Source organism: Podarcis bocagei (assembly GCF_964188305.1).
Source record: "Podarcis bocagei genome assembly, chromosome: 3".
Classification (NCBI taxonomy): Eukaryota; Metazoa; Chordata; class Lepidosauria; order Squamata; family Lacertidae; genus Podarcis; species Podarcis bocagei.
Genome location: NC_138127.1, coordinates 64,015,897 through 64,043,757, shown reverse-complemented (window position 1 = coordinate 64,043,757; position 27,861 = coordinate 64,015,897). Strand labels below are relative to the sequence as shown.

Genomic DNA, 27,861 nt, shown 5'->3' with positions numbered 1-27,861 from the left:
GAGCTAACTCCCTGATTAGTGAGTGCAAAATGGAATTCTATATCAACTCTCTGCCCAAGCCCACAAAATGAACTGAAGATATATCAAACCTCAATATGTTCATGATTTGGTGGTACCGGGAGAAACTGAGGTAGTCTCTTGCTCAGCCATATGGTGATGTCCCTGTTTGTATTCACTGCAAATGGTTCGTAGCCTTCTTGCAAACCACAAATAGTGAAATATTTCAAGGTGCTCACTTCTTTGCCAAAGTTCATTCTGCCCACTTGTGATAATCCCAGGCTACATGCAGGTATCAAGCCTGCCAAAACAAAACAAAAACAGATGCAATCCATGAATCATAAATATTCAAAAAAATGTTTTATTTATTTACCCCTCCCCCCCACAAGCCAAAAGAACAAGTCTCTGAAATATATAATATCATAATTTTATCTGGATAGGAAAATGAATGCAAAAATATATAAATTCAGTACTCGTGTGGAACTCCCTATATTGAAAAGGGCAAATTAGCCATATATAATATCATTCCTGGAAACAGACTTCTCAGCAAAGTAAATCAATGGTGTCAAATGTTCATTGCCACATCTGAATAGAGTCCTGGCTCCACTAAATGCTGTAAAAATACTGCTCCTCAGTTGTATTCTTATAATTTAATGTAAATTGCCTTGGGAATCAGTTGATCAAAAGGTGGAGTATAAAATAAAACTTCTTCCCACATCCATATATCTTGGATGTCTTCTTTTAAGTCTTTCAAATTTCCTTTTGATGTTTGATTTAGAACAATAATAAATGTAGCTAAGAACAAACCCCCAGCTGCACTTGTCTAAATTGTTGCCATTGGGATAAAACATTGTTAGTAGGGTGGGGGAGCAATTTTAACTTACCATGTTTCCCTTCTTAAGAGAGGAAATCACCTTCTCCAGGTGGAAGGGAGAGCCCACTTCTGACTTCACCTGGGTGGGGAGCTTCCCATCCCTCCCAAAATGAACCTAGCTGGCAGAAACCCTCAACTCACAGCACAACTGAACAAAAGAGGAAGTTGCTGAAGTGAACATGAACATGTTCAAGCTTAGAACAAGAAATTTAAGACGTGGAGAGGAAAATTCCTCTTAGACCCTGGACTGCTGCAACTGCATGTGGCTATGAATATAGTTAGGGCCAAAATAAGCAAATAGACTGCTGTCTGGTCTGTCTCAAGAAAAGTAATTTATGCAACTCAACTCAGCCAGCAGCCTGGCAAATCTCCAACACAGGGTGTCCACTAATAAAGGTCAAAGAGGAAACAGCAGCTCTAGTAGAATGCAAAGGTCCCTCCTGTGAGGGGGAGCTTAGTCATTGCATAGAATAATTGCAAAGTCATTCAAATAGGTGTGTTCAGTCAAGGTCCGTGTACAAGATAGTCCCAGACCTCGTTCTACCCCATTCATAGATGTAAAATACAGCAGCGACATTGTTCATGGCCATGAGGATGACCTTGCCAAACACTGCTGGGAAACATTTACTATTTATTTACTTACAGAGGTGTTTTTTGTGGAGCTGCTCAGGTGTATATTTTCATTAAGGTCATGTGGATGACATGTTAAAAGACTTTTTCCTATAACAGTAAGACTTGCCACCAAAGCCAGTTAGCAGCATAAAATAGTTTAAGAACTTACTACCACCAGCAAGTTGTGTGCCGTTTATTGCTGGAACAATTATTTTCTCAAAATGTGCCTTGTGTATTACGAAAATAAATAAAAACTTTATTAAGAGAAAAAAAGAACTTACCATCACCAACCTCAAAGTCCTTGAATGCTAGCTCGGAACCCGAGTCATCAAGAAGGATTTCTCCATTCAGAGTGAACATCATGGTGCGCTCATTCAAGTCAACCATACAGCCTACAATATCCCCTGTCAGCCAAGAACGGCCAAAATGCTCATTTCCCTGGTGCCACCGTTGAGCCTGGGTAATAAAGGATTTCATTATTTGAATGAAAGGCAATTAAGAGGACTGTGCCTCCAGTGTATGACTAATAAGCATCCCCAAAGATAAATTAACATGCTACTACAATTAATACTATCATATAGCATTCTGCAAGTAGTTGCAAGCAACTGTTGGACTGCAAATCTTACCATTAGCATTGTGAAAGGTTAACAGTATTAGTGTTAAAAGCATCAAAAGATTTGTAGGGCATATTGTCATTTCAACACAAACAACAGAAGCAGAATCCAAAGAATATCTATTTCATTTCAATAATTATAAGTTCATTGTAAGCCAACTGATTTGCTTTGCTTTTTTGCAAATTATCATTTATTAGTGTGATAGTATTCTGGATGTGCCTGGCGTTCTCTGGTCCATGGGGTCACGAAGAGTCGGACACAACTAAATGACTAAACAACAACAACAACATTCTGGATGTTGGCTGGCTGGAACTCTGCACCAGAGAATTCATGTTAGTAGTTGAGGATGCACTGCAACATTTTGTTCCTTGACCTATGACTGAGACAGGAGCAGCTGAAGTATGGAAAGTGTGTCAGTTGGGGAGGGGGGAGAGAACAACAGTGAGCAGAGGGAGAGAGACCACTGACCTGCTCAGCCCTGACAGCTTAAATATCAGAGGAGAGGAGAGTTGCAGAATACATGCTCTAATGGTAGTCCCCTTCCACCTTGCAGGGACTATAAAGGAATATTTCAGAAGAGGAGGGACGGTAAAGAAGGTCCCCATTCCCTCTTATTTGCTCTCCAGAGCTGATCCTCACCCACCCAGTACATAGACAGAAAATGCTTAGGTACAGAACAGCCTTGATTGGGGAGAGGGGGGAAATGTGCTTTAGAAATAACTCCCATTAAGATTAGCACTCATATATATTGTATACACATATCACTGTCCCAGGGTACAGCTTGTGGGTTGCAGTAGGCAACTGGCTCCATTTCTGAGCCAGCAGTTGACTCCTTCCTCAAGTCACTATTTTGCAGCATGACCAGATTCTAGCTCCTGGACTTTGACATTCTAGTACAAAACAAAATAGAACCCGCAAGTCTAAACTCAGCCCAGAGATGGATGAATGAATGAATGAATGAATAAATACGTACCTTGAATCCATCAAAAACAAATGCTTGTTCATCTGATCCAAGCTCTTGATCCGGTTGACAACCTGGCTTGGCCCAACCAACCCTCATGTCTCCTGCGGTCACTACTTCAAACTCAAAATACCACTTTCCTGTTTTCACTGCATATGTCTTCTCTGTTCGGAAGATCCTAAACCTTTCCATCATACCACAGAATACATCTGGTCTTGCAGCTGCAAAATTTAAAATATAATAAACATTTATTTATTTTTTGCAAATAGGAAAGTAGCTGATTGAAGGCGCTTCATCATTGTGGAGGTTCCAGCTTTGCCCAGTTACCCAGGAGCAACTTTCATTGAACACAAAAGGTCTTCATTTAGAGTAAACAAGCATAGGATTGCAGTATAAACTCTTGATAGTGAAATATGTTTCGGACCTAACCATCCATTCCTGACAGCACATCAATGCTTGCTGCGGCTTATGAAACTTGTAGTACAAAACATCTGGAGGATGGCTGTCATAGATGTGCAACTTATAACACCTCACTTGAAAAATGTTGTGTAATAAGAAATCTTGCTTAAGCAGAGGATATGGTACTAGAAAACAAAACGAAAACCAGATTTGAGATAGTTATTAATGCCAACTACAGGAGCTAATGGGGAAAGAATGAGAACATAAATAAGAAATAATGTTTACAAATTTTCCTTTTATTTATTCATTAGGATGATTTCCTTTAAGAACTAAGATACCATTCTAACTGAATTGGAAACAACTTCCAGCATGGTAAGAAAATTGTCAAAATCAAGGAATCATGACCGAATTGAGATTTGACAGCTAAAGATGCAATCCTAACCCCACTAAGGCCCAAATAATTTCAGTAGGACATATGTCTGAGTTGACATGATTAGGATTGCAACCTAACATTCTTAACCATACCCAGCTTCCATGGGGCATTCCTAAATTCTGTTAGTATGTAGCACACTTTAAGAATTTGAATTTTTATATATATAAAAGTTGCATAGTTGTGATGAAAGCACTTGTATTATTGATTTCATGTGCTTATTTTAAAAAGCAGCATTTCAATACCATGGTCTTGATCAGGAGCCTCAAGGTTATAACCATAGCCAATGAGGGTACGAACTGCTTCCCGGAGACTGTCTTTGTTTGATTTCTTGGTGCGATCATCAAGAAGGGCATAGGGCACAAGTCGAGGGTTTCGACGGTTCTTCACATCCTGAAGAAAGATAAAAGTAATTAATTACAAAGTCAAGTTTTAGCAAATTTTATAAGATTTTTTTTAAAAAAAAATATTGTGTATTAGAAAATCAGGACTGAACCAAAATATCTGATGTTTAGACAAAGAGCAATTAATTGGTACAATCAATATTGTACTTAAAAATTGGGCTAATTCTGTAAAAATGACAAGTATATAAGTATACTACTTATTTAGTGTTTAAACACACACACACACACACACACACACTTGGTTGTGTGTGCATATATATATGCTTCTTATGAATCAGCTTTCATACTTTGGTTCAGATATCTGAACACAATACATCAGGTGTGACACCAGAAGAGGTGTCTGTACAAACATACCACAGTTTTCTTCAAAATATGCACACCTGGGAAAAGATTGAGCTACTTGTATTTTTAAAGGGGGGGGGGGATTATTTCCCCTATTTTGTATTGTGATATCTGAATGACCTTACAAAAACTGTTTCAGGATAAGCAGTCCTTGCATAATATAGCAGTAGCAGAGCTATTTTCCAAGGCAAAAAGCAAAGCACCGGAACCATTATGACTTGGATTACTGTTTGTTTGCTATAGCCAAAGCAGAGAAACCATGCTATGTGTTAGGCAACCTGACATGTATGCAAATAATCAAAATAAGTTAATGTTCCCATTTGCTCAGAAAGGGTTCATTTCACTAAAAGGCATTTCTCCGTGAGAAAATATCCTTTTGGTATATGTATTAGAACAGGGCACAACAACCTTTCTGGATCAGTGAGCACATTTCAGATTATGAGAAGGTGCTGGGGATGCCAGTCACAAAATAGTTACCCTGGAAGAATGGCCTAACATAAAATGGCTGCCATAGGAGGCATGGCAAAAAACCAAATTAGTGTACAGTTATTGCTATTCCCCCACCCGAATAACTTCATGTTTGCTGTCAGATGTCAACTGTGTTCTGCTGGTTCTGATTGTGGAGACTGATTCCCCTGAACACACAAACCCCTACACAAAAATGCTGTTACTGTTCCCCAGTACCAGGAAAAAAATATACAAAGTGACCACATCACACGCATTCACACACACACACACACACACACACACACACACTTAACATGTACAGAGTCACATAACCATCTCTCCCTCTCTCATATAGATTAAACATACAGGCTGCATACCTTTCTCTCTCTCTCTCTCTCTCTCTCTCTCTCTCTCTCTCTCTCACACACACACACACACACACAAACACCACATACATCTATCCTCCTCTCTGCCCAAGGGCATCTCTCAATTACACAAACACCCACCCATTCAGAAAAGCACCTCCAAAGGTGAAGGAAGTGCCTGCTACTTCTTTTTCATCCAAAAAAGTGCATGAGGACCATCAACCTGGTGCCCACAGGCACCACTGGGTTGGTGATCCTTATAATAAAACCATGCAACTTATGATTAACCAGATTCACTCTGAGCCCTATAAATACCTTTTCCAATAAACATGATACTGTGAGGTTTACCCCTTTTGCTTCGCCCTCAGAGGCGCACTCCATTGCCTCTCAAGACGGATGGCAACAACAACCATCTTTCATTCTTTGTTTCCCAGGGACCTTCAAAGGGTATAGTGAGCCTACATTGCCATGCAACATCTATTTCCTTTGGTGGACAAAAGTGAACCTAGTAATGCATCTATTTTGGTTTATCTTCATTATAGTTGAAGAAGGCAGAATGAAGGTCACTATGACAAAGTACGAGAAGCTGCGACCTGGTCCAAAATGGAGACAACCAAAGCCGTGGATTGTCAAAAGAAGCTCTATCGCCATGAGCAAACCAGCCATTGTGTGCCATGTGCCACAGCAGATGGAACAAGATGTATTTTCACCAGCTAGCCAGAATCTCTCATTTCATGGTGAATCCAATTCTAGTCACTCTTTGTTGTGTGAGCATAGAGGAAGATGGACATCAAATGTAACTATGAAGTTCAACATGAGAGCATCATGATGCATGTCAAGCACCAGCATGAACATCTGTATCAGTTGCGCATGCAAATCTGCCTAGATGGACTGTGGTGTTATGATGTGGATGAAATAACAATCCACATCATGACACCACAACATAAAATGTAACCAATGCTACATTGGTCCATGATTTCTGACACTGATATTTGTTATTGACAGCCATCTTTGATAGTTCGTAAGAAGAGGAAAATGGGGGGGGGGGTGGAACTCATTGCTATTTAATTCCATACTACTTTTCAGATACTTGAAGATTGTTGAAGGTCTTCATTTGTATAGCACCAATCCTGAGGAACTGAAATAACTGAAAGACTATGAAATTACATCTCTAGACCTAACCTTTGTAGGGGACAAAGTCCTATCATCATTTATATTTTGTCCTTTGTGCACAATTTATTTTTACCTTATTCTAATACCATATTTTTTGCTCACTGACTTACCCTTTACTAGATCTTAGAAGTCTAACGAAGTGAAAATTATTATTATTTTAACTTCAGCACTGTATGTACCAAACAAAACTTGAAGTGAAAGTTTTGGTTAAGAGATTGAACAAATTAACAAAATAGAAATTTTTCCTTCTAAGGAAGAAGTTTAGTAACAAATAATTTATTAAGAACTGTTAGTGCAATGAATAGTGTCTGCACCGGTACTGTCACACCAACACAAAACATGGTATTATATCAGAAGAGGTGTTCCAGCAGGAGTGAAGGGAGACGTGACTACCTGACTTACAGAATTGGATGCAGTTTGGTTGTTTAATGACATCAGTTTACAACTATAGAACAGTCTTTCCTATCTCTGAGTTCCCACACATTGTAGGACAAAAACTCCTATCATCCGCAACCATTTACCATGCTGGCTAGAGATAATGAAAGTAGGGCATTCGGGGTTGCTTTAGAACATGCTCATAAAACAGATGCCTACAATCTGGATGTGTTATTTTGAAATTTTGTTTTTGTTAGCTTCTCAAACATACCTAGACGGCCAGCATGAGAAGCAGAACTCTAAACTAGAGGGCGTTCTTCTTAGACTATCGAATATTATGTAGCTTAACCATGTTTCATGTTTCAATTGACCTCCAGAGAAAATAAAGCTTTCACCTACCCAATAACATTTTGAAAATCCAAGTTTACAGTTCGATCCAATATATCAATACTGATATTGGAGACATATAATCAAATACAAGCATGAGAAACAGCCAGTAGACCTAACAGTAATGCAAAGATCTCACTCCATCTCTACCCTAGCAGTATTCTTGGACAGTTATGTCAAATGATCATCTGGGGAATTTCTACTCACAGCACCCCATCCTACCCTACAGAATATCATAGGGTGGTGACCCAAGAATAGAGATTTTCTGCTGTTGCCCCTGTACTATGGAAAGCCCTTCCCTCTGCCATATGTGAAGCAGCAACTATCAGTTGCTTCAGACATCTTGCAAAGACCCTTCTATAAGACTGGATCCTGTTTTATATGACTGAATATTCTAAATTTCTGTTTTATTAAATTGTATGTGTTTTTATGTGTTTTTCCATTGCTGTTTTACTGGTTTTAGGCTGTGTTTTTGTATGAAAACTAGTATACCACTAGTTTTTTTAAGACTGTACACCACTTAGAGATTATTTTAAATGTTAAGCGGTATACAGTGGTGCCTCGCAAGACGAAATTAATTCGTTCCGCAAGTTTTTTCTTCTTGCGAGTTTTTCGTCTTGCGATGCACGGTTTCCCATAGGAATGCATTGAAAATCAATTAATGCGTTCCTATGGAAACCGCCTTCAGACCAGATCCGGGGACAGTCTGTCCCCCGACCTCTTCTGAAGGCTGGGGGGACAAAGACTTTTGCCCCCCGCCCGCCTTCAGAAGAGGTCCTGGACCTCTTCTGAAGGCAGGCGGGGGGCGAAAGTCTTTGCCCCCCCCCGCCTGCCTTCAAAAGCCGTCCGGGAAGGCAGGCAGGGGGGGCAAAGAGTTTCGCCCCCCGCCCACCTTCAGAAGAGGTCCAGGACCTCTTCTGAAGGCGGGCGGGGGGCGAAAGTCTTTGCTCCCCCCCGCCTGCCTTCAAAAGCTCTCCTGGGAAGGCAGGCAGGGGGGAGCAAAGACTTTCGCCCCCCGCCCGCCTTCAGAAGAGGTCCTGGACCTCTTCTGAAGGCGGGCGGGGGGCGAAAGTCTTTGCTCCCCCCCGTCTGCCTTCAAAAGCCGTCCGCGATAGCGGGAAGCTCTTCCCTGCTATCCCGGACTGCTTTTAAAATGCTGGCGGTGGGGAGCAAAGCCTTTCGGCCCCCGCCGGCCTTCCTGGACCTCTTCTGAAGGCCGGAGGGGGGGAAAGGCTTTGCTCCCCACCACCAGCATTTAAAAGAGGTCCCCGGAGATTTCCCTATGGGCTTTCGTCTTGCGAAGCAAGCCCATAGGGAAATTCGTCTTGCGAAGCGCCTCCAAAACAGAAAACCCTTTCGTCTTGCGGGTTTTCTGTCTTGCGAGGCATTCGTCTTGCGGGGTACCACTGTAAAATTGAACTACCACAAGGGTATTTGCTTTATAGCTTGCATTAGTCTCCTGTGATAGCAAGGGTCTGGACAGGTTGCTTATACAGCAACCATTTCTAAGATCTACCATACATCTTAGAAAAATTAAAATATCTTAGAAAACTTAAAATATTTCACAGCAAAGCTTTTAGACTATAAAGGATGTTTGTGCACTACACACTCTTGCTCCAGATACTCACCTGGTGCCTTTTCTACAAAATTTAACCTTCCTTTCACTTCAGAATTCTATGGGAAGTGCTGAATGAGCAAAGTTCTAAGAAACTCATTGCAACACTTAACAACAGCCTCTTATAAAGAGAGTAGTTACAACAACTTGAAATGTGTAAGAAAGCAGTCCTCTCTTTTTTATGAGATGTACTTAATAACTGAAAAGGAAAACGGGTGTCATTGGTTTTTTCCTACTTTTTTACATAGATTCAATGCCATAAATCTAGTATATAATGAACTGCAGCAACTGCATTTTAATGAAAGATAGAAAATGTGAAAGTACATAGGATCCAGTGGTCCAATCCTGCTGGCTAAACCTGGGGCTTAGCTACTAAAGGCAAACTGGATTTTAGTCACAAATCTACCTCTTCATAACATGCACTGTTTTCATAATTTAGATTTTAGGTTGATTTTGAAATATACTGTTGCAATTAGTAATTAATTAAATACATGCTATATTTTAAATCTTATAAGATTGTATTGATTCAAATATGACCTAAAATATGATACATCCTCCTATAAAGGGACACTGTCAAGTATTTTCATTAAGTTCAGAATTTATTTTGTGTTTGAGCCAATAGTTCCCTTCTGTACACAAGAGGGGTCCTTTCATGAATGCAAGGGCCTTCAATCCAGTTTAGGCTCTCGCTAATGGAAGGCGTGGTTTTCACACATTCCCCCTTGATGTTTCCTGTGCTGTTCTGGAGGGTCCCCAAGCCACTGGAGCAGATTTTCAGGGGTACAGGAGGGAGCGGGTATCACTGAAAATCACCTCTCCCCCTTCCATTAGCAGATGTTGGAGTGTCCTTTTGGTGGGCAGAACACTGGCAACACTAGATCTAACCTTTTACCATTGCAAACCAATGCACTTTTAAGAAGCTGTGCCTTACTTACAGTACTTACTTGTTTGTGATCCCTGCCATCAATGCTGTCAGCACAGTTCTGTGAAGAGGGCATACTAAATAACGTGTGGTCCTTCTGCTGGCTGGCTGGCTGGCTCTGCAGCAGCAGAATAAAAATACTGTGTACAATCATGCATAAACAGCAGCTATTGCTCTTGAAAGGTTCCTTGGAAAGAAGTGGTGGATTCCATAGAAGAAAATAAGGGATTTCCTGAATAGATTCTAACAACAGAAATGAGTAATAATAGGGACATAAACTACTTGACAGTATCCCTTTAATTTTCAGTACGGAAAATAAGAAAAATTCAGCAAAGCATCTGGGTCCATCATTCAGTGAGATTGAGTTTACTTCTTACAGTAGTTTCCATGATTGATTAAAGGTGGAATTAGACCATGAGAGGGACACAGAGCTGCCACTGTCCTGTGGCTCTTCCCTCTTGTTTAATGCATGGTACGACATAGCAAGAATGCATTCGTCTACTACCAATTCCCTCCTTGACTTCATCAACTGTCACTGCAATGATACCACATCATATCACATGTTGTGTTAAACAGCACAGAGAAGGAAGGTGACATATATTTCTACCCTAAGTGTCTTTCGCAAGTTCTTTCCTACAAATTGCATGCATTGAAAGATTGTTCCTTAATATGATTTCTTCACTTGCTAGAAAAAGAGCTATGCATCAAAGCACTTCGAGCCAACATATTGTACTGTAACATCTCACAGTAAAATCCAGCTATGACAAATGTAACCAGTGATATACTCCAGTAAAGAAGCTAGGCAGAAGCGTTAGTACAGATATCAAATAAAGGGAAGCAATGTGTTTATGAAAAACGAAGATTAGAGTCACACTACCTTTTTTCTCTCTTCACAATCCTTTTCATAGACCAGCCACATTTATTGTTGCCAAATCCAACTGTCCTCTCAAATTTTTTCAGACCTAATTTGCAGAGAGATTTTTTTTTCTGGCTACAAAATGTAACTGAAGCACCAGCCTATTTAGTGTAATCCAGGATTCAATACGAAGTTGGAAAAAATATAAGAAGTAGCAAAAGGTAGATATACCTATTATCTACTCATTTCATCCCACTGGAACTGTCCCAGTCTAGTTTTGGAATGCTTTTCTGTGCATTCATTTGAATGGGGAACACCTGGAAGCTGGGGGGGAAATGGGAGTGGTATAACTGATATTGGGACTCTCGCCAATTAAAAAAAAACAACCCACACAGCCTTGGTCTGTAGAGGGTCTCAAGTCAGATTTTCTGGGTCAACACACGTGGACCTAGCTTGTTTGAAATTTTGCTGGCCCAAGTCCATGTGCCAGGCTTCCATCAGTCCTGGGTAGGCTTCATCTTCTCTGCCCACACCCCAACCCACTTGGGCATGCCAACCCACTTTGCATATCTCCCGGTTTAGACTACTCTTGGCTCTGGCTTATTGCAGGTAGCATAGCCTCTAAAGAGGGCTCCAATTCAAACATTTCCAGTATCCACAGCTTAAAACTTTTCAATGCAACGGTTGGTTGTGGTGCTAATTTACCACACTCCCCATGTCATATATCTGTCATGAGTGGCTATCAAGAATGCAATGTTACCTGGAAGCTAAGCTCCACTGATTTTAAGAAGCTTCAGAGGTAGGCTTAAGATCGCAGGCCAAGTTACAATTATTATTTTTTAAATAGCAATATGAGAAATATTTGACAGAAACTGTGGCCGTTTATTTATCTCTATTGTAAAGACTACAGCAGCCTTCATATTTTCAATCAAAATATCTCTAAGAAATGAAATATGAAATGCTAAATTAATAAACCAGAATACTGATAGATGCTTAACACATCATTTACTGAAGTACTATGTACAACTATGTTCAGTCATTATAATTTATATTAGGGCTCACAAGGACCCATTCCATGGCTCTTTTGAATGACTAGGTCATTCCTGAATAATGGGAAGTGATACTTAATGGGATTGCATTGAAACACATTTAGAACAGTTCCTCTCATTACTCAGTATCTAGTTTTAGGAGAACAGTTTATAGGTTAGAAAAAAAATTATGCTCAAACACTATTATTCTCACTACTTTCTCTGTAGAATAAGAGAGAAACTCCCATTTCCGCCCACTCACCACCCATAGTTTTGCAGCCTTTATAGCATCCATGTATTTTCTGATGGGTGATGAAAATTGTGCAAATAAATCCTAGGAAAATGTTTTTAGGGTTTTATCTAGATTTCTGCTTTTTTTTAATCACAAGAAAACTTGACTCTAGAGCTCATCAGTTCCCAAATTTCCATCAATAATGTGGTGTGAATAAGAACTCTGGACATTTCTACAAATGTTGGACATTCCTGCTCTGGAAAGAATGATGTGGAATGCCAACTTATTTCCATCATTACTACATGAAATCCTCGCTGTGGTATATAACCACATACTGTGTTGAAACTTTTATTGGTGGAAATGTTTATTGTGTGAAAATAGTCAGCAATAACACAGAAACAGAAATACAATGGAGTGGTGCCTACAATAATACAGGGAATGCAGGAAAGCATAGAGTTGTAGCAAAAGAGAAAGCTCTCAGACCAACATAAGGAAAGGTGTTTGTATCATATAGTTGATTTTATTTAAGCAGCATCTCCAGCATTCAATAATGTCAAAGGATATTTTGTGTGTGTCTGTGTGCGTGTGTCTGTGTGCGTGTGCATGTGCATGTACAAAAGCTGCTGAAGCTCTGACTTTCAGATAAAAGGTAGGCAGAAGACCACAGGCTTAAAGTAACTTCCTGGCTGTAAGCAAAATGCATTTGCAAATTTCCTACAACATGCTTAAAGCTGAATACACAATCTGGAGCCAGTCAGCTCTAGCAGCTAGTTTATATGCGGCAACTAATGACTCTGGAAGATAAAGTGCATCTTGGTTTACTTCAAAAGATGCACCCAGCCACTTCAGTGAAAACTTGTGTGCCAAGGCCCCATGACTCACGGTCACCTTGTGGATAAATAAAGCACAGGAACAAGCAGGTTTTGTTTTATGGGTTTAAATAGGCAACAATAATAACAAGAATTAATAATAATACAGTCATACCTTGGAAGTCAAACAGAATCCATTCCGGAAGTCTGTTCGACTTCCAAAATGTTCAGAAACCAAAGCACGGCTTCTGATTGGCTGCAGGAAGCTTCTGCAGCCGATCAGAAGCCGTGGAAGCCCCACCGGATGTTCGGCCTCCGAAAAAATGTTTGAAAACCAGGACACTCACTTCCAGGTTTCGATAGCTCGGGAGCCGATTTGTTCGGGAGCCAAAGCGTTCGAGATCCAAGGTACGACTGTAATATATTTTTTATACCCCACCCATCTGGATGTGTTTCCCCAGCCACTCGGGGCGGCTCCCAACAGAATATTAAAAACATGATAAAACATTTTAAAAGTCCCTAATCAGGGTTTCCTTCAGATGTCTTCTAAAAGTCAGATAGTTGTTTATTTCCTTGACATCTGATAGGAGGGCGTTCCACAGGGCGGGCGCCACTACTGAGAAGGCCCTCTGTTTGGTTCCCTGAAACCTCACTCTGTAACCCCTTGGCTGGGTCACTGCGGGGCCTGGCTGCAACACTGCCCACTGAATAAGGCAAGGGGACTTTCAAAAATCAATCTGCATTCACATCAGTTGGGTATGCAGAAGATGATGATGCTTGAAGTTTTCACTACTTGACTAAGGAACAGACATTTCTAGTGACTTAGGTTTATTACAGGTAATTGATGAACAGTATGTAACCTAGAAATACATAGCCTCAACTTAAATATGATAGAAGTATGTAATTCACTGTTATAAATATATTGTTCCTAAAAATGAGAATATGCATGTGAATTTGTGTTGTTGCAGTTGTCATCACACCATAAAGGGAAAACATACTCTTCTTTTAACACAAGACATGGATCTCAAATAAAAAGCTGATGATTGTGTCAGTGCAAAAAACAAACGAAAACAAAAGAAACTTCTACATCCCAGTTAGAAATAAATGATGATGATGATGATGAGCTATGATTATATTACAGCAAAAAGCCTGTTACATTTTGAAAATTACTTTTCTATAACATAGTGGTAATTTAGTTACAAAGGTTGTATTCATTAGAACTCAGTTTTCCAACTGTGAAATGCTACTGTACTTTTTGGCAGGACTGAAGATGCTTATTTTTTAGTATATTGAGTATAGTAGCTTGATACAATGACAATGTTTGGATGTTAAATCTCAATTTACCAAATTCAATACATAAACAATACTTTTGCCTATGTATGCAGCCTCTTTGTTCCTTTCTTCACGCTGCGAACAAACAAACCAGGAAGTCTTCAATTAAGAATAGCTTCCTGTTTTGCCTAAACAAGGAAACTATGGTTACAGCTTTCGAACATGTCAGGATATTAAACTATAGTTTAAAATTGGATTTAAATACTAGTTTGTTCCAAAAGTAGTAACCGTAGTTTCATGGGTTTGGTTAATTAGAGGCTTTGTGGTTTAACTGTGACTTGTGCAGAGGGAAAGGAATGAAGAGGCTTAATTTACAGGGGAAAGGTTCATTCATAGCTCAATGATCACATTTGCAACAGATTTCTATAGAGGTTTTTTTGTAAGGAAAATTATATTTACTTCAATAATAATTTACTATACTTTACTCCCCCCCCCCATAGAATGCACATGCACACACCTCACCCTGGTGCCATTCCTTGGAGACTGAGTTCCCAACTCAATGGAATGGTAAGGTTAAGAAATCATCCTGGGACCCAGAAGATTTTAATTACTACCACCCAGTTGTAAATATCTCCTTCCACTTGAGCAAGTGGTCACCATCCAGCTCCAGGCTACCTTCAACAAGAATGATTTAATAGAATCATTTCGATTGGGGTTTAGGTCTGGTTCTGGCACAGAAACTGCCTTGGTTGCCTTGGGGGAAAGGGTGTGGGTGTCCTTGTTGATTCGCCTTGATCTCTCAGCAGCTTTCAATGCCATGAAGCAAGGTGTTCTTCTGGAGGAGCTGTCTGAATTTGGACTGGGTGGCACTGTGTTGCGATGATTCCAGGCTTACTTGGATGGCCACCCCCAGAGAGTGTGGTACTTGGGGTATACTGCTCGACTGTCTTCAATTGGGTTGATCCAAAAGGGTTGATCTTATCCCCCATGCTGTTTAACATCTACATGAAGCTGCTGATCAAAGCAATCCAGAGATTTGGAGTGAGTTCATATGGAGAGTTGTCTTTGAGATATTATAGCCCTGGTGTGGTGTAGTGGTTAAGAGAGGTAGACTCCTAATCTGGGGAACCAGGTTCATGTCTCCGCTCCTCCACATGCAGCTGCTGGGTGACCTTGAGCTAGTCACACTTCTCTGAAGTCTCTCAGCCCCACTCACCTCACAGAGTGTTTGTTGTGGGGCAGGAAGGGAAAGGAGACTCCTTTGGGTAGTGATAAAGCGGGATATCAAATCCAAACTCTTCTGGTCCATAAAGACCACTTCTCCCCCATATTAATCAGTTGGGAACTGGGCATTTTATGTATCTTGCATTTTTAGTGTTTCAAATTTTCTCTAGGGGTTTTTTAAATAGCTTTTTATTGGGTTTTATTAACAAGCATCATAGTATAAGAAATAATAAAAATAAATAGACCAAGCCTTCTCATGTCGTGTGTATATCACAAGAATAGCACAATAAATTTGCAATAATATCTGTAACGTAAGTTTCATTATTAGTGGTCAATGTGTAAGCTCTTGGTTTGTGAATTAGTTTAAACAAAAACAGAGGGGAGAAAGGATAGAACAGAACTAACAGATAACATTCAGCATTGCAGAGCTAAACACCTAATCAGGAGCCCTTGTGGTTTTGCTTAGATTAAATATTGAGTAATGGTCATTTTTGCTCAATGAAGAAATATGAAGTGTTGGCATATTGATGAACGTGGGTTGAAAGTGAAAACAATGTTTAAATTTAAATTTACACCAACCAGATTCAACCAATTGCTGCTGGGGGAGGGGGAATTGTTCATTTTCTGAATTACTGGCATCTGATATGAGATTAAACCACAGTAAATGGTAAAGCCATTTTTTTGATCTGTCCACAAGTCAACCATAGTTTATTAGTTAATCTCTCAAGGAGGGCTGTTTCCCAAACTGTTTTGTACCAGTTATCTAGTGTTGTACCAGAAAGGTCTTTCCAGTGTCTCGTTACGTTGCATTTGCCACTTGATATAAATGGTTTAATTATTAATTGTGTAAATCTGGATCGTTGTCTTGAAGGTCTGAGTGTTCTGTGAATGCTTTGCAATCCTGATTAATCAGAGGTTGGCTGAAAAGATTCTACTTTTTGGTGGTCTTTAAATGTTTTTGAGATAGCTACAGTCTTGGAGTTGTACCATGTTTGGGGGATCGGTGATCCTCTCATTAGGTCATTAAATAGGTGGACCATATATGGTAACCATGTTTCTTTGAATTGTTTATAATACTTGGAAGTGAAGCCATCTGGTCCTCAGGCCAATATTTTTTTAAGAACAATGTCAATTCCTAATAGAATTTTTCTCTCGTTTTAAATTGTATTTATGTGTATTGTATTTATTGTCAAGTTGCTTAATATTAATAACAGACCTCAATGCAGCAATCTTCTATGTTCAATTTTCCGTTAAAAAGCAAAAAGTGGCATTATTTAAAGCATCAAAAGAGTACCCACATACCATCTTTCACTTGGGGGCCTTTTTCCTTAGCAGGTTTGCATCCATAATCTGAATATTACTGTAGGAAAAAATACTTTGGGGAATGGGCTGTGGGATTCAGAGAAGTGGAATGAGTTGGTAGGGTTCAGACCCCTTTCCAATACTCCTTTGAGGCTTTAAATCATATCCCTCCCCAGCTTCAGACATGATGGGTACAGATACTGGTCTACCTGCGTAGTTGAATGAATAACTCATTCAAATTTAAAAGTTGTAAGTCAAATGAATCAAGTGACTGTATTTCAGGCTTAAAGGAAACATAAACAAAACTTTAATAATCCTGATCACTGCCACTTAAATCTTCAGGTAACATGTCTGATTCCCAGTCACAAATAAAAGCATTTCTTATACACAGAATTCCAAATGAATCAATTTGTTCTAGATGGCATATTAAAACAAGTTTTTCCTTCTTTAAGTAGTTATCTAAGCACCTAGAAACTATCCTTACTTGTCTCCAAGGAACCCACCACACCTACCCAAATCAAATCCCGAACTCCAGTAGTCATATTCATCTGGTTTACCACCCACCCTCAAAATATCATTTGAGTTCCACAATATCTGCAGTTATCAGTGAATTTTCAAGCATCCACCAGGGACTTACCTGCTGGATTCCATATGTCCAACCCTGCCTGATACGATCCCTTGCCCATACATTGTGAGCATTCTCTGCAAGTTTATCAACCATAGCTTCCTGAGAAGGGGTCAGTTTGATACAACTCAGATCCATAGGAGCAGGCTTGTATCCACTAGACAATAGATAACTGTTAGATGAGAGTAAAATACTTCAGTGAGATCATTTTTATATGCATGTCTCTCAACATTTTAGAACAGCAAAACACAGCAAAACAAGGTGACATACATGAGGTTTATTACAGCACAATGCTGTTCTCTGAACCAGAATTATACTCAACTCATGCGGTCTTAGTACTTGGACAGCTGCTAGTATTATTACTATTATTATTATAGTAACTAGTACGACAGTAAAGTGTTTCATCACCAATTAAAAATATTAAAATTTCAACCATATAATAAAAGTTGATTGCTCTCTTTGTTTCGGTTATGCTGAATGTTTGGGGCAAGCATTTTAAGCATGAAAAAAAGAGTCTGATTTTTTCCCCCTCACAGTTTTTCCTGAAATAACATTTAAACATTTTGAGGAAAGTGTATAATTCATCTCTTTGAAAGCCATCATTGTCATTAGCGCACTTCTTAAGACTGTCTTAAAAAATTTAAGATTGTGAGGCATTAATTATATACTTTCTTCAACAAAGAACCAGGAAGTAGTGATCAAATATAGGAACACATGAACGTATAGATCTTCATCCCATTGTAACAGAGCAAGCTATGTGGAGCAACAGCATCCATGGTATTCTGACAGGTTTATGAAAGGGAAATAATAGTAGGACAATCAAATGGGGCAAGTTGTTTCTCAGTCAGTTGCTGATGAGGAATGTGATTTCTCCCTCAAACTGAGGCAAAAGCATGCATATCTCAAGAAGGCAAAATGGGTTTTCTCAGTGTGAATGCACAGCAGTAGGGTCGGGTGGGGGGTAATTGGCATATCCTGCACAACAAATGCTATACAGCAGTGATGGCCAAACTTGGCCCTCCAGCTGTTTTCGGGCTACAATTCCCATCATCCCTGACCACTGGTCCTGTTAGCTAGGTTTGATGGGAGTTGTAGTCCCGAAACATCTGGAGGGCAGAGTTTGGCCATCACTGCTGACTAGGCTCAGTTGAGATGAGAAAGCTTCATGCAGTACCATGGACAATTTGGTTGGCGTCATAAATCTGAGACATCATTAAAATGGTATTGCTACTGTCAGCCTTGAGCCCAAGAACAGAGGAAGCCACAAAGCGATCAGTTCAGAAGATACTAAGGAAGCTAGCAGAGGTTGCCTATGCGGTTGCTTGTTCACGCACTCCTCTGTCTGTTCTTCCCCAATCCCATTCTGGTGGAGCTCAAGAACTGTGGTGATAACCACCGTTTCACCTTCTTGACCTCTCTTTCACTTGCTGCCATTGCCTTATATAAGTGATGGGGAAGGTGGACTTCCCATCCACACAGCTGAACTGTTGCAACTGTATGAGTGCATTTGCTTACCATTAAAAGAGAACCCCCCAAGAGCCCATGATTATCAATTTGACTCAAGGAAGTACAGTGATATGATAAACACACAAGTGAGACTGGACAGGAAGGCAGGCTCCTACTTTACACACACCTACACATCTTCCATTTTATTTTCTGAATTTAAACTTACTTCTTTGGAAGTTTTAGTTGCTTCACTTTTTCCTCAGCATGCTCATCAGCAATCCCAACATGACAACCTAGCGCCAGCAGTGTTCTGGAGGAGAAAATCAATAGCTTATAGGAATTTAAATTGGCATGTTGAAAAGCAAAGCTACAACTGCTAGGTTTGCGGAGAGAGATGTTTGCAAGACAAAAATAATAATTCCTATAACCTGTGGGCCAGGTTTTGGTATCTCCCTTCAAAAATACTTTTTGGGGATTGTATTTATACAATACATTACTCACTGAGAGAAGCATTCACACACACCCCACGGAGCCCATTGCCCAGCTCTGCCTGGTTTGCATTTATGAGCGAGTATGGACAAGGAGACAGGCAGATGGTTTCACTCATCCAAACAGCCTGCCCACATCCTCAGAGATAACAGCTTGAAACTGATCCTATACAACTTGACTAGACAGAGCTCCAGCACTCTCCTGCCCCAACCCTGCTACCACAGTGGAGTCTACCTCTTCAGGAATCTGAACCTCGTGAGCTCCACATTCAAGTAGGCCACCAGGGAATCAGCTGGGAGACTATCAACATGGGGTAAGACATCCCCTACCACTCTCTAGAAGCCATTTTGATCTATTAAGTGGGGGTAGGCAGACCATTTGAATCAGTCCCACTTCCCTTAATCTTAAGGAAGAAATTCAGAAAGCATGTTTAAATGTAGCAACATTTATTTGGCACATCTACAGATCCTGCCAAAGAGGCAAGCAGCAGAGCAGTATCCAAAGTTATTAATGTAGAAATCACCAAAATCTGTTTGAGAAGATTACCAGAAGACTTAAGTAATACATTGATTTATCACCACCCACCAAACAGATGGGCATTTTGTTATTCCTATACAAGGCAAACCTCATAGACTATTTAAGAGTTCACACACCCAAATCTTTCTGAAGAAACATAAAAACACTTATGATTAGAGTGAGCAAGCTACAAACTTACTTTAGTGTTTCTAGTGACATTTGGAGATTATAATTTCGCTCTTGTTCTGGCAGTTTTGCAAACTCCACCAAACATGGATGCTGTCGCTTGTTGTCATCTCTAACCTGCAATAAAGGAAACACTGAGCTTAAATCTGTCTTAGAACGGTAAGTCCAAATGACCTGTATTACCGAAAAGGAGTTTGTACCATGTCAGAAATATTAGATAATAATCCAATCAAAGTCAGGCACTTTTAGCTGTTATTGATTTCAGTGTGAGAGTTGTTTAAATCTCTCCCATTGAAATCAATGATGGTGAGTTTTAAGTACCGTGGTACCTCGGGTTAAGTACTTAATTTGTTCCAGAGGTCCATTCTTAACCTGAAACTGTTCTTAACCTGAAGCACCACTTTAGCTAATGGGGCCTCCTCCTGCTGCTGCTGCTGCTGCCACGCCGCCGGAGCACAATTTCTGTTCTCATCCTGAAGCAAAGTTCTTAACCCGAGGTACTATTTCTGGGTTAGCGGAGTCTGTAACCTGAAGCGTATGTAACCCAAGGTACCACTGTACTGTGCTATATAGGAAGGATGTATTTATAACTGTTGGCCGAGTTGTAAGATATTTCATGTAACGTGAAATTTGCTATGGCAGATACAGGTCAGGAGCCATCACACCTGGTGCTGGGAGCCATGGTCTTTGTGTGCAGGCTACCCCACTGGTGAACCACAGAACTGTGGTTTGGAGGGTCTCCTCACAGGGCAGCGATATTCTCAGGATCTGAATTGCCCCATCCATCCATCCATCCATCCATCCATCCATCTATTTGGCTCTGCCAGGCAGAGAACACTACCAAAAGTCTCCTCTTGAGGTTGAGACATTGCCAGAGCAAGAAGGTCTTCCCAGCACTTGTGTGATTCAGTGCAATCTTCAGCTCTGACTGCTAACTTCATTCTTCAGCTGACTCATGGCTTGGCTCTCAACTACAGTCTCCTTGGCACAACCACTGGCTACCCTCCAAGTGCTGTGTATGACCCAGCCCTGAAAATATGTTAGAGATGCTTCTGAATAATTTAAAACCCTTTTACTTGGATAACCACTTACCGTGGTACCTCTAGATACGAACGGGATCCGTTCCGGAGCCCCATTCGCATCTAGAGATAAAAGTAACTAGCGACGGCGCGTCTGCACACGCACGTGTCGCTTTTCGCTGCTTCTGCGCATGTGCGTGACGTCATTTTGAGCGTCTGCGCATGTGCAAGCGGCGAAACCCGGAAGTAACACGCTCTGTTACTTCCGGGTTGCCGAGGAGCGCAACTCAAACGCGCTCAGCTCGAAGCGTATTTAACCCGAGGTATGACTGTATAAGCCATTTTGGCAAGGAAGGGGTATATAAACAAATAATAAAACAATTACAACAGCAATGAAAATTTAATGCAAAATCTATGTTTTCTGAAAGTGTAACTTCTGCTTCATTTCCAGCTATTAGAAAAGTATTCTAAATTATATGTACATATACATTGAACATGCACAATATAATTACTCCACCTTATTATGAATGATATTTTAAAGCAGTAAGAAAAACAATAGAAAACAAAATTTGAAAATCACATACAGGACCATACTGCCATCCAAGTTCAATTTTATTCATAACCCAAAGTTCATGGATATTCTCAGCTAGTTTTTCCCTAATTCTTTCCAGATGTGGAGGTAATACAATCTAAAGATAAAAGAGCAAATCTGTTAGAATAAAATGACACAGAGTGCAGTAGAGTGCAGTAGAGGGGAGAAAACGATAATTTACCAGAATGAAATAAACTACTTGTCCAAAGTTTACATATGTTTCACTAATTACATAGTAGTAAATGACTGAACTGGAAACATAATGAAAGCAACCTGCTCATAATAACAAATGTACTTTGAGTTTGTCAATGTACAGGAGTTTTTTTCCTTTTTTAAGATTTTTTTTTTATTAATCTAGATTTTCAAGATAGCAGCTTCCAGATACTTAATGGGCTTAGGATTGTATTTACGTTAACTGATAAAATAATATGTTTAATACAAGAAGGAGAAGATTTAAAGATGTTAATGTTTATTTTAAAGGGTGTCAAAATTGGGATTTGGAAAACCGTTATAAGGATATGCAATGAAATTCAACTAAGGGGAAACGAGGAAGTCGTTTTACAAAGCAAATAACTGCTATTTTCAATAAGGTTATGATTTATGTTTGTTATGTTTTGTTTGTTTTGTGTTTTTGTTTGTCATTGATATTGTAAAAACTAATAATTTTTTTGCAAAAAATAGATTTTCAAGATAGCCTACAAAAGAGAACCATAAAACAAATATAAAATAGATCAACTACTACTACTACTATCTACTGCTTTTTGTATTTTTACTGTTGCTATGATGATTGCTTTTGTTTCTGATTCGAGGAGTTTTTTATCTTTAAATGACTGGTTAGATAGAACAAGTTGTGAAAACAAATGCCTTTACAAATTAACAAATATTTAGTGTCATTGTACTTGATATCTAGACTCCCAAACAATAAAATATTAGGCAAAAAATGAAAGCAAAAGGTATTTTTCAAGTTCATTGATTTTAACATACCGGTAATATTATGTAGCATACTTATCCCATAGTTGAAAAGTTAATGTAGATTCTGTTTACCTGACTGGTATCTACAGGTACTGGAGTGAAAGCTGCTTGGGATAGAGATATATTTGGGCCCAGAAGGTCTCTTGTGGAATTCCGATCCTGTTTGTATTCTCTGCTGTGTTCCACTTTCAATTTCTCTTTTGGCAGAATAGCTTCAAAACAAGGAGCATATCCTGGAGGTGGAAGGAATTTAAATTCCCCATGGCGGCCTCCAAGCAAAAAACGTACCCTATAAGACAACAATTCAAATATTCCTGATGCCTTTAGTTCAATTCTAAAGTAAAATTATTCCATCAATGTCACACTTTGCAAGCGCTGCATCTGGGATTTACATTGGTACCTCAGGTTAAGTACTTAATTCATTCTAAAGGTCCGTTTTAACCAGAAACTGTTCTTAACCTGAAGCACCACTTTAGCTAATGGGGCCTCCCGCTGCCACCGGAGCACAATTTCTGTTCTTATCCTGAAGCAAAGCTTTTAACCTGAAGCACTATTTCTGGGTTAGCGGAGTCTGTAACCTGAAGCGTATGTAACCTGAAGTGTATGTAACCCGAGGTACCACTGTATTTCAGAGTGAATTAGTTTTATCTAAAGGTGACTGCATCTACACTAGGCTGTGATTATCTTCTCCTACTTTCTGTCTTAAAAAAAGGTAAAGGACCCCTGACAGTTAAGTCCACTCACGAACAACTCTGGGGTTGCAGCGATCATCTTGCTTTACTGTCCGAGGGAGCTGACATTTGTCCACATACAGTTTTTCCAGGTCATATGGCCAGCATGACTGAGCCACTTCTGGTGAAACCAGAGCAGTGCACGGAAACGCCATTTACCTTCCTGCCAGAGCAGTACCTATTTATCTACTTGCACTTTGACATGCTTTCAAACTGCTAGGTTGGCAGGAGCTAGGACTGAACAACGGGAGCTCACCCCGTCGCGGGGATTCGAACCGCCGACCTTCCAATCAGCAAGCCCAAGGCTCAGTGGTTTACACCATAGCAGCACCACCCGCATCTCACTTTCTGTCTTACCTGTGGTCTATTTAGCAATAACTACTGCTTAGTTTAGGTTATTAATTTTATATGTGATTTAAATGAAGAATAAGAATGCATATTTATTCAGAATAAATATTCAGAATAATTTATTTATTTTGGATAAAATTAGAACTGGAAAAAACCAGTGATTATATCATCACTTCATCACTGGACTAGTGTAGTAGTGAGTAAGAGCAAAGTCTATGAGGCAGAACCAGCACAGAATGAACTCATTGTATAGTGTTAGGTATCTTTTGGCTTCAGTTCCTCATCTGTAAGATGGAAATATTAATATTGACCATGTGGGCCTCAGTAAAGATGTATCAGTTAATATATGTGATGTGCTTTGAGCTCTTAGGAAAAGCACTATATAACTAAATATCCCTTGGATAAGGATTTTTCAGAGTGCTGCACCTCCACTCACAGGAAGCCACTTTCCTCATAGAGTGGACATGGAGTTTTGTTGCAGCCTAGTGCCATTTTGAATGGGTAAGTAGATCATTTTCCTTCCCCTCTCAACCTACTATGCCCTTCTTTGGCCAGCCATTCCAGCTCCCACTAAGGAAAAGCAGTACATGTAAGTCTAAAAGCCATAAGATAAATAGATCCCTTCCAAGATCCCTTCTGTGGAGTTTGCTTCCTCCAAATACTCTCTCTCGCTTCTAAACTTGCACAGTGTTATGAACACTGGAGCCTAAAACCTTTCCTGTGCCTCAAGAGGCACAACAATCCAAAGCTTGACTGAGCAGAAAAACTACATAAAGGAATAACTATGGATACAGGTGAATTAAATCTTCAGGACTCTTTTCGGAATTCTCTCTCAGAACCTCAATTCAGAAGATACACAATATAAAGTTGCAGGAGGTTGAATTTGATTGGGCCATGGTGATGAAAGCTTTAACCCTTTTCCCTAGACCATTTCCCAGATCTAAATCACCTGCTGTGCTTTTCCTAGCAGTGCAAATATAGTCGGTTTTGAGTGGTGTGATTCACCGCCCCAAAGAATCAAACCCATAGTGTCACCGTACGCATCCAATTTGTGAAAAGTTGTTAAGAAAAAGAAAAATCAGAAGATCCAATCACACATCTGCTGTGGTGCAACTGGCTTAACCCATAGAATAAGTCCTATGCATAGAACTGAAATTTCAAAATTAAATGAATAAGACAATAAGCAAGGAAAACATGCAATGTATTCACTGAAAATGACAAGATGGGGGACTAACTTTATCCCTGCAGAGAAGCTGACAACTGGAAAGAAAAGGCCATCTGTATTGAAATTCTCAAACATCCCCTGGACTGGCTGTCCATTTATCCGGAATGAAATGCTTGGAGCACTCAGATCAAGGCAGCAGCTGATTACATCATCAGTCCTTAACAGATGCTGGTGGGGAGAATTCACAGATCTTGCTACACAACCTAGGATATAAGAGTAAATATAATTAGAACAAAAGTTCAGCCTCATGTAAGAAAAGCTGCTTTCAGAAAACTTGGTACAAAGCCAAAGAAGAATCAATACAGATTAACACAAAAAAGCGCCAGTATTACATCTCAGGAAGCTGCCTTCAATCTCCTCAGAACACTGGAGTATTTCTTTCTTTAATTTTATACGTTTTTGCTCTTGTTATGTTGAAAAATCCAATAAAAAATTAATTATAAAAACAAGAAGGGGGGGAAAGAACAGTGGTTCATATAGACCAGTGTTTCCCAACCACTGTTCCGCGGCACACTAGTGTGCCGCGAGATGTTGCCTGGTGTGCCGCGAGATGTTGCCTGGAGGGAGGCAGGCGAGTCGGGCGGCGAGAGGCGGGGCGGGGGCGGCGAGGAGAGGCCGCCCAGCGCGGGGCTCTCGCCGTCTGCCTGCCTGGCTGCCTGCGAGCTCGGCGGGCAGCGCCTCCGTCCGCAGCGCCCGCCTCGCGGCTCTCATTCCCTGCCCCTGCCAAAGCTCACCCAGCCAAGCCGCGCTCTCCTTCCTGCCTCGCTTTGCTGCCTCCTCCCCCCCCCACCCCCAAAGCTTGGAGGTTCCCCGGCAAGGGGGAGGGAAAAAAATTGAAACTTACACTTTCGTGTGTCCCTCCCGGTGTGACGCTGCGCGCTGACGTCACGGGGCTGTAATGGTGGTGTGCCTCGAGATTTTTTTCATCAAACAAGTGTGCCTTTGCCCAAAAAAGGTTGGGAAACACTGATCTAGACCAATGTTCTCTATTCAGTGACTGGCAGTGGCCCTACAGAGTTTCAGAAATATCTCTTTCCCAGCCCTGCAAAAATCGTGGCTCTTCCCCCCCCCCCCAAATGTGACTTGGAGATTAGTAGATGACATATTGGCTGAAATAAATAAGTCAACTGCTAAGTGCTTTAAAAACAAAGCTAAGGTATTTAATTTGCCTTACCTGACCACAGATGAAGTCCATCAAAACTATAGGAATACAGGTCATCACCAACACCATTTCCTCCCCATTCTTCTCCTCCCACAGGGTATGGTGAATAGCCTTCTGTTGAAGCCCAGCCCACACGAAGGTGAGTAGCTTCGGCTGTCGTAAATGGTCCCACATGGTCAACCATTAGCTCATAATACCATTTTCTATATTGAGCAGAGCCCTCGCTGATTCCAAGGAAAATATTGGGTCTCATACTGAATACAAGGGGAAAAGATGCATCAGAAAAGTTTCGTGTTTTTTAAAAGCATTATTAAACCCTCCTTTTGCTCTTTGGATCTGTACCCCAAGACAAATTACAACAACAGAACAGTCATTAAAATAACAATTAACCAACAACTAGCTCCATGTTTGCATGTTATTTATTCAATTCCATTCATGAACTACATCCTATTAAATATCTCAAAGAAATATAACAAATAAAAACATATTTCACACGTAAAAGCAATGCAGATACAGACTATTTGCTACTGCCTCTATAAAACCCTATTCAAGTTTTTAAATTTTAATTATTCTAATACAATGGATTTTGAGTAATAATACAATTTAATAGTAAATAATATTTTAATTAGATATCTTTATAACACTGTTCATTATGTACCCCAAGGTCATGCACAAGTAAAAAATAAATAATTTAAAACCTATTTTAAAATCCACAGCACAATAAAATACAGCAGTAATCGAGGTCAAACGTACTACCATACTTTGAACTTGAACATCAACACAAAAAACTGGGAGCAGAGGTTATGTCTTCAAAAGGTGCAAAAACACGAACAGTCACTGCGTTTAATTTAGAAATATTAGCATTGGGGGGGGGGGAGATAAACAGATTGTCTCTTAATGAATGCAACCATTATATTTGTCTACATGTGAAAAATCATTTTGATTTGTTCTTGGTTTTATATACAGATTGCACATACATTCCAGTCAATGTTTTACCTGCTCACATGGTTGACAAGACGTGTCTGGAGAAGGAGATCTCGCCCTGGCAGAAGATTGTCACAAATCAAATGCTGATTAGACCGCACAGCTACTCCATGGCACACACAGAGAGAGCACAAAACATCTAACACCTGGGAAAGAAATGATGCAAATGGTGATTATGATGGTTCTCAGCTCGCATGATACTGTTTAAAAACACCAAGTGTAAAACAGTAAAGACTCTCCCTTGCTATCTTAAACCCTCCCACTGAGATATTTCATAAACCAGCTACCCACCACACAGACTGTCCATCCAAATCTGTATTGCATACCTTATGGTTTCTTCCATGTTTGTCCAAAAGGCATATAATTGATTTAATATGTCCTTCTTTAATAATATTTAAAGCTTCTGGACTTTCTACCAACACACAGTGCAAAACCTCAAGAATGCCTAAAAACATAAATACAAAAAAGATCAGTTTATTGTTTAAATTATCTCACAAGCATACATAAGATATATCCTCCCACAGGCTATATGAATGTAATAAGAATCCATATAGCATATGGATGAAACAAGACAATGGTAAAACTGGAAGAACAAGATTAATATGAATACTGCACAATTAAGAATGGGCATCTGTAATCAAACTTGTTATGAATGGAAACATAAAATAAAAATACTTCATTCATCTTCAATCTCGCCGATAGGCACTAAAAGCAGGGAAATGAAATTAAGTACACAATTTTCATAACACAGCTTGTTTAATTCTTTTAGATTGGCAGCACAATTAACTGACAGCTTTTTAAAAAGGTAAAGGACCCCTGACAGTTAAGTCCAGTCACAAATGATTCTGGGGTTGCGATGCTCATCTCGCTTTACTGGCCGAAGGAGCCGACGTTTGACTGCAGACAGTTTTTCCGGGTCGTGTGGC

General features: G+C 40.0%; 1 protein-coding gene across 18 annotated transcripts in view; it reads right to left on the bottom strand.

Moving 5' to 3' along the window:
• Positions 1-27,861, bottom strand: part of RYR2 (ryanodine receptor 2) — a 246,048-nt gene that overhangs the window by 120,907 nt on the left and 97,280 nt on the right. For 7 of the 18 annotated variants that reach the window (XM_081187964.1, XM_081187977.1, XM_081187976.1 and 4 more), the window contains 14 exons: positions 27,262-27,380; positions 26,948-27,081; positions 25,964-26,205; positions 24,800-24,992; positions 22,558-22,774; positions 21,506-21,610; positions 19,916-20,019; positions 18,938-19,021; positions 17,278-17,437; positions 9,931-10,035; positions 4,133-4,280; positions 3,071-3,279; positions 1,765-1,939; positions 90-298 (listed from right to left, as the gene is read on the bottom strand). In XM_081187964.1, coding sequence (XP_081044090.1) covers positions 90-298; positions 1,765-1,939; positions 3,071-3,279; positions 4,133-4,280; positions 9,931-10,035; positions 17,278-17,437; positions 18,938-19,021; positions 19,916-20,019; positions 21,506-21,610; positions 22,558-22,774; positions 24,800-24,992; positions 25,964-26,205; positions 26,948-27,081; positions 27,262-27,380 — 2,204 coding nt within the window. The remainder of the gene's footprint in view (positions 1-89; positions 299-1,764; positions 1,940-3,070; positions 3,280-4,132; positions 4,281-9,930; positions 10,036-17,277; positions 17,438-18,937; positions 19,022-19,915; positions 20,020-21,505; positions 21,611-22,557; positions 22,775-24,799; positions 24,993-25,963; positions 26,206-26,947; positions 27,082-27,261; positions 27,381-27,861) is intronic. The other 11 variants (XM_081187967.1, XM_081187968.1, XM_081187972.1 and 8 more) reach the window with 2 other exon arrangements.